Source organism: Centruroides vittatus, unplaced genomic scaffold (genome assembly GCF_030686945.1).
Source record: "Centruroides vittatus isolate TY-2023 unplaced genomic scaffold, ASM3068694v2 scaffold_324, whole genome shotgun sequence".
Classification (NCBI taxonomy): domain Eukaryota; kingdom Metazoa; phylum Arthropoda; class Arachnida; order Scorpiones; family Buthidae; genus Centruroides; species Centruroides vittatus.
The window spans coordinates 5835166-5854889 of NW_027122701.1; the positions used below are offsets into that span (position 1 = coordinate 5835166).

General features: G+C 29.6%; 2 protein-coding genes across 2 annotated transcripts in view; one reads left to right on the forward strand and one right to left on the reverse strand.

Moving 5' to 3' along the window:
• The window catches only part of LOC136988229 (uncharacterized), a 90406-nt gene extending 87777 nt beyond the window's left edge, over positions 1 to 2629 (forward strand). Inside the window, 3 exon segments of the mRNA XM_067286083.1 lie at positions 251 to 451; positions 2026 to 2127; positions 2202 to 2629. Coding sequence (XP_067142184.1) covers positions 251 to 451; positions 2026 to 2127; positions 2202 to 2294 — 396 coding nt within the window. The 3' untranslated portion in view covers positions 2295 to 2629.
• Positions 1 to 19724, reverse strand: part of LOC136988255 (coiled-coil domain-containing protein 34-like) — a 104989-nt gene that overhangs the window by 82076 nt on the left and 3189 nt on the right. The window contains exons 2-3 of the mRNA XM_067286113.1: positions 18131 to 18519; positions 10025 to 10189 (exon numbers count right to left, since the gene is read on the reverse strand). Of these exons, the coding sequence (XP_067142214.1) occupies positions 10025 to 10189; positions 18131 to 18519 (554 nt within the window). The remainder of the gene's footprint in view (positions 1 to 10024; positions 10190 to 18130; positions 18520 to 19724) is intronic.

Below are 19724 nucleotides of genomic sequence, written 5' to 3' on the forward strand. Positions count from 1 at the left end.
CAGGCAGAATCCAGATTTTCCATCTTTCATATGATGTTATAAAATAATTCCAAATACAAAATTAAGAAATAGAAATTTAATGTAGTTTTTTCTTTACATATTAATTAAATCACTATGTATTACTATTGTTGCTTCTCCATGTAATTAGATATGAATTTTTAAAATTCTTAATTTTAATTCTTTGATATTTTATAAATTTAAATTTTACATAAATCTGTTTAGTTATAGTGTCAAATCAATATATTTTTAGGCTAAAATTCGTGCAATACATGAAGCTGTCATACGAGGAAATCTGCGAGAAGTAAGAGCTGTCCTGACAAGAAAAAGATTCGCCTTAAGTAGAGATCATGTCGGTGCTAGTCCGTTACATCTTGCAGTTTTACACAGACATGCAGATATTGTACAGTATATTATATCACATTTCCCAGAAACAATGGATGGTCCTGATAACGTAAGCAAGTATTATGCAAATTTAAATAAAACATTTTTTTAAGATCAAATACATTATACACTCAAACCTGTTTTTGTGCGGTCTTTTTTTGTGCGATTTTTTATACGTGCAATGTGTTTTGTGCAATTATTTTTGTGCAGTATACCAATTTGATTGAAATTCATATACTGCACGCAAAAAATCACACAAAACAAATTGCACAAATAAAAAATCACCCAAAATTGACCGCACAAAAACAGGTTTGAGTGTACTGTAAATTAAAAAGACCTTCACTAAGAAGGAGAGGGCCAGATATTCATTCTCTGATTTGAACAAAACTTGGTGAGTGTGTAGCCATAAACACAAACTACTCCTTGTCCAAATAACAGGACCCACTTCTCAAGCATTTTCAAAAAACAGGCTTCTTAAAATTGAGTGTTTATCTTATAAGTTGTTAGAAGTTTTACTTCTCCTTGTAATGATGATAGCAGAGTCAATTCTTTATCTCTCATTTTTTTCTTGTTCCCATGAGATTTGAGTAAAAAAGGTTCAACTGTATTTGTATAAAGTCAATTGATGAGAACTGGATTAATACTCAAATAAAATACCAACACCAATATCCAGGAAAAGTTTGAAATTTTATATCATTCTTCTTCAAATTCCAAAATAGAATGAAAAGTTTAAGACCTGAAGCAGACCTATAATTAAGTCAAAAACATTTGTCAACTGGTGCTGCTGGTGTTAAAATAAGATCTTTGGTGAGTCAATTAAACAATCCAGTATGCAGAAGCAGTTGGTGAACACAATATTTATTGATCATACTTTATTACTATTTTACAATTGCACTTTCACTGATCACACCATCAATATTCTGTTCATAGTTTCAAAAGTTAGGACCAAATTTTTCCCCACAGACATCACTTTCACGTGTTCCAAATATTTCTGTCACATGTATGATATTGAGTGAACTTGTTTGAATTCAACATAAAAAATACTGTTATGTTCTTATTTTTTCTGTATCATGGAATGTTTTAAGTGATATACTAATACATACAGTTTAAATTACTTAAAATGTAACTGTAGTTAATTTTCTCTTAAGTAATCTGCAAACATATTTGGATTCTACTTGACCTAGTGTCATTTTTCCATAAGAGAAATGGTCTAACAAAATTGTTTGCCATGTTTGATGGCATCAAGGTTCTCAAAAAGACTAAATGAGTAAAAATTTATTTTAAACACTTATTACAGTCTAATGTTTTGTATGATTTCAGAAGGTTGTGCAGTTTCACAATTGTTTCCTACCTTATGATTTTTTGAAAACTGCTATGCACAAGTTTCCACTTCTCAAATTATTCATTAATTATATTAATTCTCTTATTTGAGAATCTACAAATATATCTTCATTGAGTTTTAGCATTGTTTGGCTTCAAAAACTTTTTCCTTAAATACATAATTATTAACAATTTGTTGTGATTTTACCATTATTGCCAAAAAATTATTATTTTTTAATAGAAATTCCAAAAATGATTACATAAATAAATTAACATTTAACTTATAACATGTTATTTTAATATTTAAAATTAATTTTTTTTTAGGAAGGACGTACTCCTCTTCATTATGCAGCAGTCATACCAGATGAAGGATATTTATATAAAATCATAAAAGCTCAGGGAGCTGACGAAAACATCAAAGATAAAGTGATTATTATAAACATAATTAATTAAAATTTCATTAACGTATTAACTATAATATTTAAATATTTTTTTAACAGATGGGAATGACACCAAAGTATTATTTAGAAAATGGTGGACAACTCACTGTTCAAGACTTGTGGGATTCCTATAAAAGTGGAGAAGAACAGTAGTTAGTTAAAACTTTTGAAAGACAAACCAAAACTGAGCTTATACGAAATGATTACAAAAGATGAATGTGTCTTTATTTTTGAAACAATTAATTTATTTTTGTGTTGTTTCTTTAATTCTCTTTACTTAAAATATCTGATAATTGTTTCTATGTATAGTAAAAAGCAATAATATATAAATTTCAGCTATGCTTGAAATTCTATGAGATGTAAATTTATAAAAACAGTTTAGAACTACATAAACATTTTTACTGTTGTGATATTTAAATGTACGATAATGTGATTCAGCTGTTACAAATATAAAAATAAATAAATAAATAAATAAAGCTTTGAGTTAATTTTGTTTTCACATTAATTACAATATACAATTGCTAAGTTGTGTATTGTCTTACATCAAGGGTTCCCAACAAAGGCAATAGAATTTTGAAAGGGGTTAAAAGGAAAATCAGATACTTATTGTAATTTTTTGAAAATTATAACCACCACCACGTGGAAAATTTATTAACTGATTTCATAATTCATTTGTTATATTACATAAAATCTTAGGAAATATATAAAATATTCTTTTCAATCAACCAACTTAAAATTTTTGTTATGGGATCAATGCAAGAAAAAGGCTGGAAATCCCTGTCATATACAGGGTTCCTACTCAAATTTTGTTTTAATTTCCATGACTTTTTCTGACTTCCCCTAAACCAACTTTGTACAAATTCCCTGACTCTCACATCCTTTACAGTATGGCACATTGACAAAATAAAACAGTATTTGACTTACTATGCACATATGCTTTGCTTCTCCAACATTTTAGTTAGTTATTTTTTCTAATTAATAGTTAGTTATTTTTTCTAATTAATAGTTATATATTTTTTTATAATTGCCAAATTACTAAAATTAAAAATAAAATGTATTATTAAAATTCTGTTATTCTGCTATTAATCCCCAACCATAAATCTACATGGCTTTGAAAAAAAAATCAATTCATTTTTATTATTCATTAACAAACTCTATATGATCCTGTACAAAAGTATATTAATTAATTTTATCCCTTAATAAATTTCCTGCCCTGTATAAAATATTAATAAACTGGAAAAAATCATAAATTGTTTTTGTTATGCAATCAAAATTATTAAAATAAAAAATGAAAAATAATACTATTTAAACTATTTATCATTTTGTGTACTTTGTAAATTTTTGGAAAAATTTTGTGTAAGTTTGGGAGAAATTTTTGGTCTGAAAATATTCTGCACCCCTTTTCATAAGTTGTATTGCACCACATTACTTCTTGCTGCCTGCAGACAGCTACACTTAGTCAAGCATATTGTCAGCAAAAAATCAACAAGGCAGCCAAAGAAGCAAATTCCTTGACTTTTCAACAATTTTTAACAAAATTCCTGACTTTCCGAGTGTGTAGGAACCCTGCATACATCATAAATGTTATTAGTATTTTAATTTAATATGAAAAGATAATGAACATTAAGAGTACTAGAATAAGACTGTAACATATACTTTCACTTACACTAACTTTTTATTTTCTCTAAATTATGATACAGTAGAATCTACTTATTGTAATCACATTGGAACTTGTTTACACCGATAGCAATAATTGAATGATAACATTAAGTTAAGTAAGTAAATAAGACTGCAGTTAATAGAAATTCTGATTTTACTGACTCAAAAAATTATTGTTTTAAGCCTGTCTATATTGTTTTAAAAGCAAGCTAACCACACTGGATGAATACTAATTCATCCAGTGTAGTGTAGCTCGAGTGCTGATTTTTGCAGTATCATGTTTATTTGGTTATGTGCTAGCTGTTGTTAATGATTAAATTGTTGGTATTTTTTATTCATTCACAGTAAAATAGTTTAATGTTTCAAGCATTGGTTAGGACTGTTAATGACTGTGCATTATGGAACACACATTTAGGTTAATAGCACATAAATGCCTGTTTACTTATTGATAATGGTAACTATGCTTACTATAATCAGAATTCAGTTTTTATAGTGTAATTTAATTTAAATATTTTTAAACTTGCTAACTCTGATAGTAGAATCTGCTTAATATTATCTTTCATTTTATCATTGTATTTCATAAAATAAATCAAACTTACTGAATTTTGAAAAGATTGTTAATAGTCCAGCCTATACCAAATTATCTGCTGATTACAGTATATAAACAGATAAACTTTAAAACTTTTACGATTAAATTTTTTTCTCTATAAAAATTTTGAATTATAATCTGAAAATTTATATACAACATTTGCTATATAAACTTCTATACAACTAAAGTAATGGATGATATCTAAATAAAGCAATTTTATATTACAATACATTAAAGTTTACTACATTCAGTACAAAGAATAAACATAGTATAGTTGTAATGACTCAAAACTATTGAGTATTTTTAAGTGAGAGAGGTTGCTGCAGTTTTCTTCATGTTCATTCATATTGGTTGTAATTTGCACCAAAAAAGGTTAATAAAGATGTATGTACAGAAAAAGAATCTGCCAATAGCAGTTAGCTCTGTGTATTTCTACATTGTTATTGGTGTCTGTGACAGGATAGAACAAGGTAAAACACTACATTTTGATATTGAAAGTGATTTATATCATATGTTCATAAACTGTTTTTTAGAAGTAATATGAATCATTTGAAAACACAATGGGCTGCTTTATGGATCTCTTTTACAAAGTCTGCTGGAAGTGTTTGGGAAGCAAAAGGTGGATTTTTGGTCCAACTGAGGCATTGGGCCAAAAATCCACTGTTGTGTCAGAAGAAAATAAAGAGCAAGTACAGTACATGAATTTTTTGAAGCACAACTATTCACATCCACAAGAAAGCATCACAACAGTTAAAGCAGGGATGCACAACCTTTTCTGAAGAAGGGCCAAATTAGGATTAAGTTTACTGACTGGGGGCCACACCTCCAAGTGATTAATGCAATGGAGGAGATTGGATGCTGGCAGCAATCTTCTTGCTATCTGGTGTAATGGTAGATGTTGAAACAACCAGCAGATTTTCCAAATTCTCGTTGGTTAACCTGTTCCGTGTTTTGCACTTGTTTAAATTCATAAGTGAAAATGCTTGTTCGCATACATAAGTACAGTAGAGAGTCAAAAATCGGAATCAATTGGGGACTGGGGTTGTTCAGATTAGTGATTTGTTCCGATTACCAATTATGTACAAAAAAATATATTAACCAGTCCGATGTTCAAATTTTTCTCCGTTGTGTATCGCTTCGTCTTGAATTTTCGTCAATTTTAAGCCTAACGAAAATTTTTATAATAATAATCGAGGCTATTGTATTGTTAAAATTATTTCTTCATTTTGTACAAACAAAATAAATATATTGAAGAATATAAAAACATGAAAATTATACTTTAGAAGTAAATCTAGTATCAAAAACGTTTGATTCAGCACGACACACTCCGACTGAAAATCGTTCCGATTAACGACTCTCTACTGTACTGCCAAACATGCTTGCACAAAATTGAGCATTGTCTTTCAGTTTTGGAAATGATGTATCTGGCAGTTCTTTGTAGAATGTGAGGAGATTAGAATTTTTAAACTGTGATTTCAATTCATCACTGCACTGGATGTCTATCAACTCAAGTTGGACATCTGGAGGAGCATCTTCCACTTTCACATCAAATGAAGTTGAAAAAAGCTGCAGGTAGATCTTGTATTTCTGGAATTCACCAATCCTCTTATTGAATGATGTAAGGAGGGTGTTAACTTGGTCAGAATAAGCCATTTTCATATGTGGGTATTTCTATTTCATGGCCTTGCAATGTGGAAAGTGTGTAAAGTTCTCTGATTGCATGTGGGACTTGAAAAGTGCTAGTTTGGTTATAAATGCAACTTGCCAACTGAGAAACAAGTTGCATCTTTCCCTGCAATCTCAAATGAAGGTTGTTTAGATAAGCAGTAATGTCAGCAAAGAAAGCTAAATCACACTGCCATCTTTGTCCCTCCAAATTCCTTGTAATTTCCCCCATTCTTTGAAGAAAGTGATAATAGGCCCCAATAGCTCCACAAATCTCTTGAGGACTGTTGCATTGCTCAGCCAACAAACTTCAGTATACATTGGCAGGTCAGCATAATCAGCATCTATTTCTTCAAGAAATGATGTGAAGAGTTGATGGTTGAGTCCATGACAGCAGATTAAGTTTACAGTATCATAGACATCTTTCGTCAGACATTCAAATCCCAGCTTCTTTGCACAAAGTTGCTGTTGGTGAATTATGCAATGATACTGGACTAACTCCTTTTGCCTGTCCCCAAGATGGTTTTTCAGCAAGGTGACCATGCCATTCTCACATTCAACCATAGATGGTGCTCCATCAGTGGCAATGCTGGATAACTTGTCAAAGTCCAGTGCTGATTTGTTGCAAATGCTCAATAAACCAGTTAGTAAGTCAGCACCAGTTGTATGTCCAGAAAGCAATGCCATGCCAAGAAATTCTTCATTCACAATAAAATCTAGTGAAACACTTCTAATAAACACAATCACTTGTGCTGTTGATGATATGTCAGTGGATTCATCCACAGCCAAAGAAAAATAAGCACAATTTGCAACTAAAATGTTAAGTTTGTCAGAAATGTCTGATGCAATTTGACTGATTGTTTGAAAAGACTGATTGTTTGAAAACACTTTGTCTTCTCAGGACATATCTTCTCACTTGCGATGATAAGACACTTTTTTATCATATTGCCGTCTGTGAAAGGTTTCTCATTCTTGGCTATTAAAGCAGATATTTCTAGGCTGGCTTCAACAGCCACATCCAATTCTCCAGATTGTTTCTTGAACACATTTTGTTGGCTGATTAGTGATCGTCCTAACAATTCGATTTTCTGTACATGTTTCGTACCTTGCAGAAGGAAATCCTTGTGTTGGCTTTCACAATGTCACTTCAGGTTGAATTCTTTTGGCACTGCCACTGTTCTGTTGCACAAGAGACAAATAATGCTGTTGTTCTGTTGCACAAAACAGTACTTGTTAGTTCACACTTCTTGAAACTGATGGTTCTCGCAATCAACCTTGCGTTTAATGCCAGGCCCAATACTGTTCATTCTGCAAAACAATGTCTCATTGTACCAAAAATTCTGAGGCCTGCAATGAATCGTGTTTGAGACAAGGCAAGCTAAACTACCATGTGCTTTGCTCTGTACCAACTCTGACCAAAGACAAAAGAGATGGGGCAGAAGACTATTATGCACACATGTGACAAATGGCCAGGCAGGTCTTAATTTGTTCGACCCCCGTCTGAGCATCTCCACCATTTCTCAGAATTTGTGAGTCAGATCGTCAGCATGCGAGGTGCAGGACACTAATCCATCATAAATGTGGTTACCATTCTTACCTAAATTATATTTATGGCCCGTCAGTTTTAAGTCCCCCCTGGTGTTCAGAAATGAATCAAAAGCGATTAACGCAGTGCAGCAGAAAATCTGAATTTTTTTAATATGATTATTAAAATTGCTATATCTTGTTTCAAATCGGCACTAGAATCAATCTGTTTTTTAGTTTTCTGTCACAAACATATCACAGTTTACGACTGTTAAATTTCAAATAAAATAAAAATTAAAAATAATAATTTAACTTTAAATTTACAAAAAAAAAAAATATATATATATATATATATATAAATAAAAGTAAATAAAAAGTTTCAATTAATTTTCTACTTAAATAACCTAAGTATATCTGTTTTCTTTCAAACAAAAGAAACCGCAGCTTTCTAGCTACACGGAAAGTCATTTTACAACCCTCTTTGTTGACACAAGAAGTTTATGGCTTGACATGGTTTGAAATAATTATTAAATCCAAAATATTTTAGTGCAAACGGCTTCCTTTTAGTTGTATGACTCTATTCCAACTACAGTATTAATTTTCTTGGTCAAACATAATAATAATAAATTTGATGCAAAAATATTTTTTTGTATTCTTACTCTGTGGAGAGATATTGTTGTAAATTATTGGTTGTTATAGCTTTTGTACATTCCTTTTTGAACTCTGGTTGGTTTTTTCTAGTTTGAATGACATTAGGTTAACAAATAAGCATCTTTTCAGAAAAGATTGATTCAAATTCAACTATACCAATCAGAATCTAGAATGTAAATAAATGCTAAAAAATCGTTATTTTCATGGTTCTTCAGCACTATTTTCACTTATTTTTATGTTATTTGATGCTATTTAGATGAATAAGTAAGTTTTCCGAAGCATAAAATTGAAAATTTCCTGCTAAAATAGAAACTTCCTGATAACATTGGAAATGACGTTCTAACATCATTTTATTCTATTTGATTCTTCAAAAAATCATTATAATACTATGTATTAAACTTAAAATATTCCATATCTAAACCAGAAAGTGTGTTGGCTAGAAATAGAACTTCAACTCCCCATTTCTCACCTCAGGGAAAGTCATAAAACAGTTGGGTGCTAATGACTTTGTGAAAGGGAAAAAGTTCTATACTTAGAAACTTTGAAAGAAGGGATTTGGCCTGTACTGTCCGTGGGCCACATAAACATTGAAAGGGCCCATATGTGGCCCGCAGGCCGCAAGTTGTGCACCCCTAGTTAAAGATATTGAAAACTTCCTTGAAACAACTAACAGCAGTGGGGCTACATCCATACAAGATACAGCTGTTCTAGTCACTCTCAGAAAGAGACATTGTACAGCAATATGAGTTTGTCAATTTAATGATTGATAATGTGGAAACTATATGAACGAGTGAACACCAGATGTGGTTTAACAACAAAGCCCACTTCCAACTGATTGACTACATCAATAAACAGAACTGGCACCACTGGAAAATCCACATCTCAATGTCATCTCCATAAAAGATAAACAGTGTGGTGTGCCATTTCATCAAAGCAAATCATTGGTCCAATATTTGTAGACAGTTTAGTCACTGAACAGAAATAATGTGCATTGGTGGAACAAAACTTTGCAGTTGAAGCTCAATATCACAACATGATTTGTCGGTATTGGTTCATGCAGCTTAAAGCTCATCCCCATAGAACACCAGATGGCTGAAAACAGCATCCAGCACGCACACCATTGCATTTGATACTGAAAACTTTACTAGACGTGAAATCAACTGGCCCCCATACAGTCCATACATACCCTTAATCCATGTGACTATTTCCTCTGGGGCTATCTGAAAGACAGTTTATCAAAATGGTCCCAATACATACAATGACCTCAAATCAGCTACTACGCATGAAATTCATGCACTAAATTCTGACATCCTCTATCACATACTGATAGAGTCTTGGACCCAAACTCTTAAAACACTGTAACTGTGAAAAATTCTAAATAAATTGAATTAATGTTAGTTTTTAATTTTATATTATTATTGGCAATGTCTTTGTGGCTATAAAGTAGCCTCCCTCTTTTATAAGAAAAGTAGAAACATAAAAATAAGTATAGAAAATACAATAAAAATTAACTGCATAAAATAAATTAATAATAAGAACTGTACATATGTTTCTTATGTAGGCTTTTAAATTGATTATAATTCAAATGCAGGTAATTTTCTGATTCACTAATATTTAATTATTAAATTGCTATTAAACTAGAAGTAGATGATAGAAACATTACTTACTTCTATACCTAAATTGTAAAAATACTTAATTTCAAAAATATAGAATTATAACACAAATCTCTAGCAACATTTAGCTTATATTTAAACATAAAATAAATTATTATTATTTAATTATAAGATGTACTTACTTATTAAAATTCCCCCAACATAACCATATCCTATGTAATTCTGAGATTTTGGTTTTAAAGAGATCTTTCTTTTCCAGTTTTTGTAGGCTTCTTCATTCTTCTCTTTTTCTAATTTTAATTGTTGTAGTTTATTTATTTCATTAATTTCCATTTGTTTTTTCTTTTCTATAAATTCAAGTTTTGTTTCAATTTAAGGAAATATAGTTAATTATTTTAATTAATTAAAATATAAGAAAATTTCTTAAATGCAAACAGAAAATAAAATTAAGAAATTAAAACCAATTCTCAGAGAAAAACTCTGAAAATTAACATGAGCATGCTACCCAATTTCTAATTTAATCTATAATTTAAAATAACACAAGTTTAGGCAGTTCATTTTAATACCTTCTTACACCAATACATGTTTCTGATATGTTCAATTAATATTTGCAATGGTAGGTTAAGACCTTTTGGAGCCCTTAGGACCCTTAAGATTGAGAACCTTTGTACATAATTTTACATCATACACTAATAACATTTAATTGTAGCTATAGAATTATTTATAAATTATGATATACAATTGTAATGTTAAATTCATTTTTTTCCAATTTTGACAGGGGAGCCCCTGGTCTCAGGAATTCCCAACCTAGTGGTTACTCAAGTACTGAAAGTATCAGTCAAATCATCTTAAAAATGCATAAACCTTTTTATGTGAAAAAAGTCAATTATATGCTATATAGATATTTGTATTACAATATAGTCAAACCTCTAAATATCAGCCACTGATGGAAACATGAAAAATGGCTATTGTTTGAAAATTATTTTGTTTAGATTTTTGTTAAAAAATTCCTGATAAAAAAAAAGGTACACTATTTACAGGTGACCATTATTGAAAGGTAGCCATTATTGGTGATTTTGCTGTGTTAATTTGTACAATAAAGCATTCAGCAATTTTTTGTCATAAGAAAATTTTGCATTTTTGTTTGTTTTTTTTTTTGTTTTACCAATAAATTCTATTGGACTGCCTTCTAGGAGTCAAATTATAAAATTTTAAAAATTTAATTTACCACACTACACCTTTTGTGTTGCCAAGATAGTTTTATTGAAAAACTAACATTTTTGGCCTACTCAATAGGCCATCTTCAGGCTCAGTGTAAAACGGCTTTAAAAATTTAATAAATTTTAATAGTTATACAAATAGTTCTTAAATCTCACAACTCAACAAATGTACAACTATAAAGGATATGTGTTTAAAAAAGTATTGCAAAATTTATCACTTTGAATTATTGCTTTAGTATGCATTTCGGGTCTAAACCTCTCTTCAGCTGTCAACAATTCTTTAAAAAAAGCTTGTCCTGAGTAAAGTCACCAAGAAAATATATTGTTAGTTTAATATTAACTAATAAAAGACATATATAATATCATATGCTGAGTACTAAATATATGATAGGAAAGTTTTAAAAAACCAAAATGAATTTACCTGGGAGGGAGTTTGTTTTGGTTTTTTAAAAAGTTCATATCATATATTTAGTACTCAACATATAATATTACATATGTCTTTTATTAGTTAATATTAAACTAAAAATATATTTTCCTTGTAACTTTACTCAGGTCCAGTTTTTTTTAACACTAGAACCACCACTCTCCTATTTAATCTCGTATAAAATTTTTATTTATTTAAGTAGAATTTTCAAATTTTATGAGTTTTCACAAAATTTTGGAAATTATCTAGCACAAAAGAATCAAGACTGAATAAACATTATTCTTGGAAAAATATATTTGTTTACCTAGAATCTCCTGGTAGGGGTCATTTTTAACCTCACAGTTTAATTTTGTTTAAAATACTTGAAAGAAAATAGTTCTTTTTAATGCTAATTGCCTGAAAGGAACTATATTAGGTGTAATAATATACTTTTAAAGTGTTCATGCACTAAATATTTTTATAATAGTCATTAACAAAAATAGTTCAATACAGAACACAGTCATTTGAATGAAAAAACTTTGTCTTCCCAAAAACTGTTATCTGCAAAAGATGTTTTGAGATGTTTTCAGAATATTGAAGATGACCAATCTGATGTCAACAAAGATAATTTGCAAGTAGATATTTTGAATAATGAATTTCTTCCTGCCAGAGAATCAAATTCCAGTGAATGCAAAATCTCTGATAGTGAAGATGACATATCAGTGAGGAAAATATCTCAAAAAGGAAGTTGTTCATTAGGTAAATGTATTTTATTCTTTTTAGTTGATTATTATAAAGTAAAACGTTTCAATTGTAACTCAATAGGACTAGGTGGTTAAGAAAGGAAAAATGCAGCTATTATAACTGCAACATCTTCACAATCTACCACATTAGCAAATGTCAGATTGGCAAAGATGGAATGAAATGGACAATCATGAAACCGGGCTGCACCCCAGGTAAACATTCCCCATAAAATATTATACATGAAACACCGAATCCTACTGGACATGCAAAGATATATTATAAGACAGTATATCCAGCACCTGGTGACTACTCATAAATGGTAGGATCCTATAACAAATACAGAAATGTTCAGAAGAGAAAGCCCATCGTCAACTTGAAAATGAGAATTGGAAAATATCATTACATGAAATAGATGTTTTTATTGTAATATTATATGCTCAAGTTTATAGAGCTAAAAACTTAGAAATGGATAACTTGTGGTCACAAACAACCATTCACCACACCCAGGATATAGTTAATCATGTATTCTGAACCAATTACAATGTGTAGATGACGAAAACAAACAAAAACATTTGTTTTTGTTTGTTTTCGTCATCTACACACCGTAATTGGTTCAGAATATGTGATTGTGGGTCCTCCTTTTGGGAAAAGATGAAACTTGTGTTCCTGGAGAATCATTAGAAGAACGTATTGTCTGTGAATTATCAAAATCGTTTCTTAGGAAAGGAAGGAATATCACTACAACAGATAAATTCTTCACATCTCTACAAGTAGCAAAAAAACTGCAAATGAAAAGAACAAGTTTAGTATGTACAATAAATATAAATAACAAGAAAATTTCTGTCAAAGTAAGAGGAGGAAAGGAAGAACTCTACAGTACAAAAATTTTGAAAATAAATGAAGCTACACTAAGTTTATCAAGGAAAAAATAAAAATGTTTTGATTCTCAGTTCAATGCACCTTACTGTAATGATTGGAACAGATGTAAAAATCTTCCAGAAGCAGTTGAATGCTACAACAACATATGGCATTGATATTTTAGATTAGATGCTAGAACATACTCAGTGAAAACAGCATCCAGAATATGATCAGTTCATGTGTTTTATAATATGCTGGATTTAGCAGCTATAAACAAAGGATTCTTTATTAAGAAAAACAACAGGAAAAAGAATAAGAAAAAGAGATTTTCTTTTAGATCTTGCAACAGAGCTTACACAAGCATATGACAAAGGAGAAAATGTCAGCTTGCACCTCAATCATCTCTGATTACAACAAATGTAAACCAAAATGCTCAAAAAAGAAAACACTGCCAGGTGGGCGGATGCAAGGGTAAAAATAAAACATTTGATTCATGCAACAAGCGCAGAAAGATGGAATGTGGAAAATGTTATGAAAAATAACCAAAACTGTTATATGCAAAAAATTTGTAAACTAAAGTTATTCAGTTTACAAATTTTGTTATTTTTGTAATGTTTTGTTACTAAGATTAAACTATGTTCTTATTAAATAAATGTTTACTGGTAAAAATAAAAATATGAAATTTTTTGACATTTTCAATCACTTCTTATACAACATTATTAATGATGGGTCAAAACTGACCCATAAAGCAGCTCTAATAGTAAAAAAATATTGGTGGTTCTAGTGTTAAAGAATTGTCAACAGCTGAAGAGGGATTTACACCTGAAATGCACACTAAAACAACAATTCAGAGTGATTAGTTGCCATGTTCTTTTAAACACATCCTGTATGATAAGTCATACATTTATCAAGTTGTGAGATTTACACACCGTTGAACTACAGTTGAATAGGACAAGAAGCTTTGAACACATCAAACAAATTTTAATAAGATTAACTTTTATAGGATTTAAATTTTATAAAAAATGCTATATTGAAGATCAAACACTTCTAAAGATAAAAATACTTCTTAAAAGTACTAAATTAAAAATTAAAAAAGTGGATTTGATTCTTACCACAATATCTAAAAGAATTTATCAATAAATTTAAGAAGTCACATTTTTTGCTTTTTCATTTTTTTTTACTGATTAACTGTATTAATTAAATTAATTTTTATATGTCACTTTCTAAACAATGGGCATATTTATGTCTGCCTGTTCTATTTCTAATGCAAGTTCAAAGGCATCATCATCTATTATTTTTATCCATTATGTTATTTGTACAAAGCTACAAAGGCCATATTAAATTATATACAGTGGAACCGTGCTTAATGAGCATAATTTGTTCCAGAATCTTACTCGTAATGCAAAACACTTGTTAAGCAAAACAATTTTTCTAATATAAATTAATGTATAATACAATAATGCATTCCACGCCAGAAAAAATACTAAAATATTTTATGTATAATGTTTATTCAAAGAAAATTATACAATATACATTGTTAAGAAGCGTGGATCATCATTGTCTTTTTTTCTAGTGCAGAATGAACCAACCTGGAATGCTAATTTAATTTGCAGAAAAGAAAAAAGTCACAAATAATATGTCTGATAAACATGCCAAATGATATGCCAAATTCTTGTAGCTTGGGCTATGTAAAAGCTATAATTAAATATTATAATTAAAATGTCTAAATTAAAAATTAATTATTTATAATTAATTTTTAATTTAGACGTTTCTAAAATTTAATTTGGAATTGGTCATTAAATTTAATACAGGATGGCAGCATAACTGCCTACCTCTAGTCAAATTAATTAATTTCTAATATTTAATTATAGCCTTTACATAGTCCAAGAATTTGGCGTATCATTTGGCGTGTTTATTATATAACAGGCTATGGTTGTTGATGTTTATAAGTAATATGTGTGAACACAAATTTGGAAAAATGTGTGATCACAAGCAAGACTAAGATGCTAGCAGAATGAGTACTAAACACAGATTAATGGAGCAGGCACAATCTGGGATTTACCCTCTCTTGGTCACTTGTTGTGACCAAGATTTCCCCTCTCTTGGTCACTTAACAAGTGATGCAAAACATCACTTGTTAAGCAAGTAATTTTTTAACAATTTGTTTTGCACATTATGCAAGGTGTTCGTTAAGCGAGGTTCCACTGTATTTTTATAATGATCAATTTATTAATTTACTTTTAAAAATTTTTGATGATTCTGAAACTTACATTTTATAATTGAAGCACATGGTGCAGAAAAGAAACATGTACAATTCACAGTTTTGAAGTAATGAATAAAATAACAACAACACAATGCATTTATTAGCGTAAGCCTCAAACCATTGCCTCATAATATAATGGAACATTATTAATTTTTTACACCCTAATGTTTTTGATACAGAATGCAGCATGTTTTACTCAATTTGGGCCATGTTGTAAGTTATGCCCTTTCTGCATCATGTGCTTCAATTAGACAAAAATAATATAGATAATGCCTATTTATCTAAATTATCTATTATTAGAAGAAAGCTGTTGCTATGCTCCTGCCTTTTAATTTATTAATTAAATTGTAACTGTAATTATCAAATAATCATCTTTTAAGAACTGAATAATTAGTCAATAGTTTGTTTAATGCATATTTGCATGTCTGTGTGATTTATTTATCTGAAAATGTTTGAATATAAAAAAGTTATCTGGCTATTAAACTAGGATTGCTTTTATTTTACACATTTATTACAAGAAATATAAAATTCTTTCAAATATTCAAACATTTTCAAATGCATATTTTCATTTTCATACTTATATTTAAACAAATTAAATCTGTTTATAAAAAAGCTATTTAATTTATCTGCTTATTATAAGTATAAATTATAAATTATTATTAAGCATTCTATTTTTAATTATGAATGTAATCACTGGTTTTATTTGAATACCTGCAGCTACTATTTTAAGCAGTATATTTTCTCTACAGTTACTATTCAAGGATGGTTATTATTTCCTTTGCATGTGCCTGTTCAATGTCCATTATTAATAAAGTATTTAAATATCTGAAAAAGAAAACTTACATCCAAAAAAGAGGGGTACCAATGCACCATCCCGGAGATCTGTGCAAACTCGTTTTACAAAAGTTAGAAGAAAGAGTCATAACAAGCTTACAAAACAATATGCTTAGCTATACACGGTATGTAGATGATATTTTGATTATATGGAGAACCAAACCAGATATAGGAGAGGTGTTAAAAAAAAAAATTTTTAACAACAACGCGTACAGGCTAACACTAGAATTAGATCAGGAGAGTAGCACTGAAGTTAATTACTTAGATGTCAAGATTAGGGTGACGAATAAAAATATAACAACGAATATTTACCGCAAACCAACATACCGTCCGCACTTCATACCTGCTAACTCAGCAGACCCTTGGCCCTTTAAAATAGCGGCATTCCAGGCCCTAGTCTCAAAGGCTTACTCCCATTGCTCTGAGATGCCCGATATCTACAGTGAAATAAAATGAATCAAGTGTATAGCGTCCGCACACGGGTACCACCAATCTTTAAGACAGACTCGCTGACAACTAGCAATCTACGATAACTACCACCAACACGAGGGTCGTGGATACACAGCACAATCAGGTGGTTATATCTTACGAACCATCCCTTCAACAAATTTATAATTGAATCACTAAGGATTTGAACTTGCGCTTAACATATAAGAGAAAATGGAATATTTTCCAAATATTATCTAATGCTAAAGACAGGTCTGATGACAAAAAAGCGACAGGGGTGTACCGCATACCATTGCATGACAAACGTTTCAATCATCGGGTAACATACATCGGATCCACATATAGATCCCTTGAGGCTAGAATACGAGACCACAAATATGATGTGTCCAAGCAGAAGTATAATACTACACTAGCCCAGTATGCTACCAAATGCAGGATTTCTCCATGTTGGGATGAAGCTACTCTGTTACACAGGGCCTTTGACCGACACGACTTACGCTTGTCGGAAGCTCTTGAGATCTATATAGAAAGCACAAAGGGATGTTGCATTAACTCCAATTATATTCTGGTTCCACAATCAGGGAAATATTTAGTGCCACAAGCGCAACAATTAATGTTATGTGTAATTAAATTTTCGTCTTTCTGATATGCAAAAGAAAACAACTTACACATCATTTACAGTGCACTAATTTTTTACAACACTATAATAATAAGAATATTAATAGTAATAATAATAATGATAAGAAGTTTATTTATAACTTTATTTTAAATTATAATTTTGTTTAAACTTAACAATTTTTGTATTGTATGGTACATTGTTAAATATTTTTAAAAATTGGAATGCGGCAGTATTCGACGGTTAAAGAATTTCAAACGATAGAACAGTTTTTTTTGTTGTACGTTCCTGAGGAGGGCCTCTAAAAGAAGCCAAAAACGTTCGAACATTAAAGTTTATTGTTCATTTCTGCTGGAATTAGCATTTAGGTATGAATTTTGTTGTTTAAATATCTGTTTATGAAAGTTTGATTTTTAAAGCAGATTATACTCAAGATGACAACTTGAAATATATTTATAATGACTGTTACTCTCTATACACTAGTAATAAAAAAATAATAAAAAAATACACTTATTTTATGTTGTAGATTTTACATATTCCATTTCCTATTAAAGTTTGTGAAATAAATACAATATCTAATTACCATAATTTATGGCATTTATTAATTTTACATTATTTTTCTAAGTTTTCAGAAATCCTCAAATAAATGTGGCTCCTATTCAAATACAACCAGTATATCAAACTTTAAAAAAATATTTACATAAACCAAATTACAAAAAAAGAAAAACTAAATAAATAAATGCCATCCCGTTAAAAACGTTTTTATTTTTATTTATTAAACAATTTGCTGGATAGTTAAAGGTGGCATTTATTTATTTAGTATATTATCTCCAGTAAGATCTAGTAGTATTATTAAAGAAAAACTAAGTTAAAGTATTAAATTAGTACATATTTATACAATACCATCTTCTAGTTTCTGTTTCTCTTTCTTCCATTGTTTAAATTTTTTTTCTGAAAGTATTCTGATAGTCTTTTCTTTTTCTTCTTTATCATTCTTTTCCTTTTCAGTCTTTTCTTTTTGAAGTAAAAACTGTTTCTTTTGATTTTCTTGAATTCTATGAAGCCATTTTTTATATGCATTTTCTGCACGAATCTTTCTTTCATATTCTATTTCCTTTTCTTTCTGTTCAATCATTAATTTTTGTTTCCTTTCTTCTTTTCTTTTAAGAAACTGTTTTCGTCTTTCTTTTTCTTTTTCAAAGAGCCACTGTTCCCAAGGCGAAATTTCTTTTTCAGTAATATCCTGTGCATTACCAACTGTTAACGATGAACCAAATTCTGAATGACTACCTCTAAAAATAATTTTAATAAACAGCATTACTAAATTTTTTATAAGAAAAAATGCCTTACTTAAATTTAATACTATTACAAATTAATTTTTACAATTTATATTAATCAAAAAGCATATTTAATTAAATAAAAAGAACTGACACAACTAATGGATAAATGAATGCTTTATTGACTTATGCACATTGTTGTCTTAATTTTGTCACCTGCACATGACACTTTAGATTTTTAAGATAAAAACACTCTTAATGCAATACATGCATATCTTTATCAAAGTAAACTAATATGTTATCTAGAAGAAATCATAACAACAGTTAAAAATAATAGAAAAAATTATTCCAACTTTTAGATAAATGCTAGTTTATTTAGATATGTTTTACTTATTATTAGTGAATAACTTTGCTGTTATCGAAAAATAAAAATATTAACGAATTATAAATCATTATTAAAAAAATATGTTCTTATATAAAATTTCTTTTTTAAGGATAAAAGAATTAAATGGCTCTAAATTTCTTGAAATGAATTACAAATTTAACATTGAAAATAGAAATTAAAGTTCAAAAATTCAATATTCATGAAAGGTTCTCCCAATTACTCACGAACATGGGAGGGTCAGTACACTCCTCACTCTTTCATAGTTGCTTATGCTAATGACATTAACCTAATCAATAATTGCCACAAAACTCTACAACAGGATCGCATTATTTTAATTAAAAATGTCATCAAAATGAACCTCTCAATTATAGTAATAAAACCAAAGTAATGTTTTATGATCTTATCAAACCACCATCTAATACAAAATTTTTTATTAACAATCAGGAAATAGACACAGTCAACAAATGATTCACCTTGGTGTTTTTTGATTCTAAAGTTACTTTCCATTTGCACACAAAACATTAATTAAACAAGTATCTATACATTATTCTTGCTTAACTGCAATATTTTTTCTTCCAAAACTATTCTCCAATTATTTTTTTTTTTGGCCAATATTCATTCACTCATACATTACATCATTAATGCTTGGTCCTCTGTTACTCCTCTTTTGCTAACTAAATTAAATTCAGAACTTTCAAAATTATATCTCTTACTTAACAAATGTTCCCATCTCTCATATATAGATTCTGCATCCATCAGCATAGTTTGTCTTGACCTCCCAGATGTTTAAATGTATTATATACTTTAATTAAACCTACACTTATAAATACTTTGG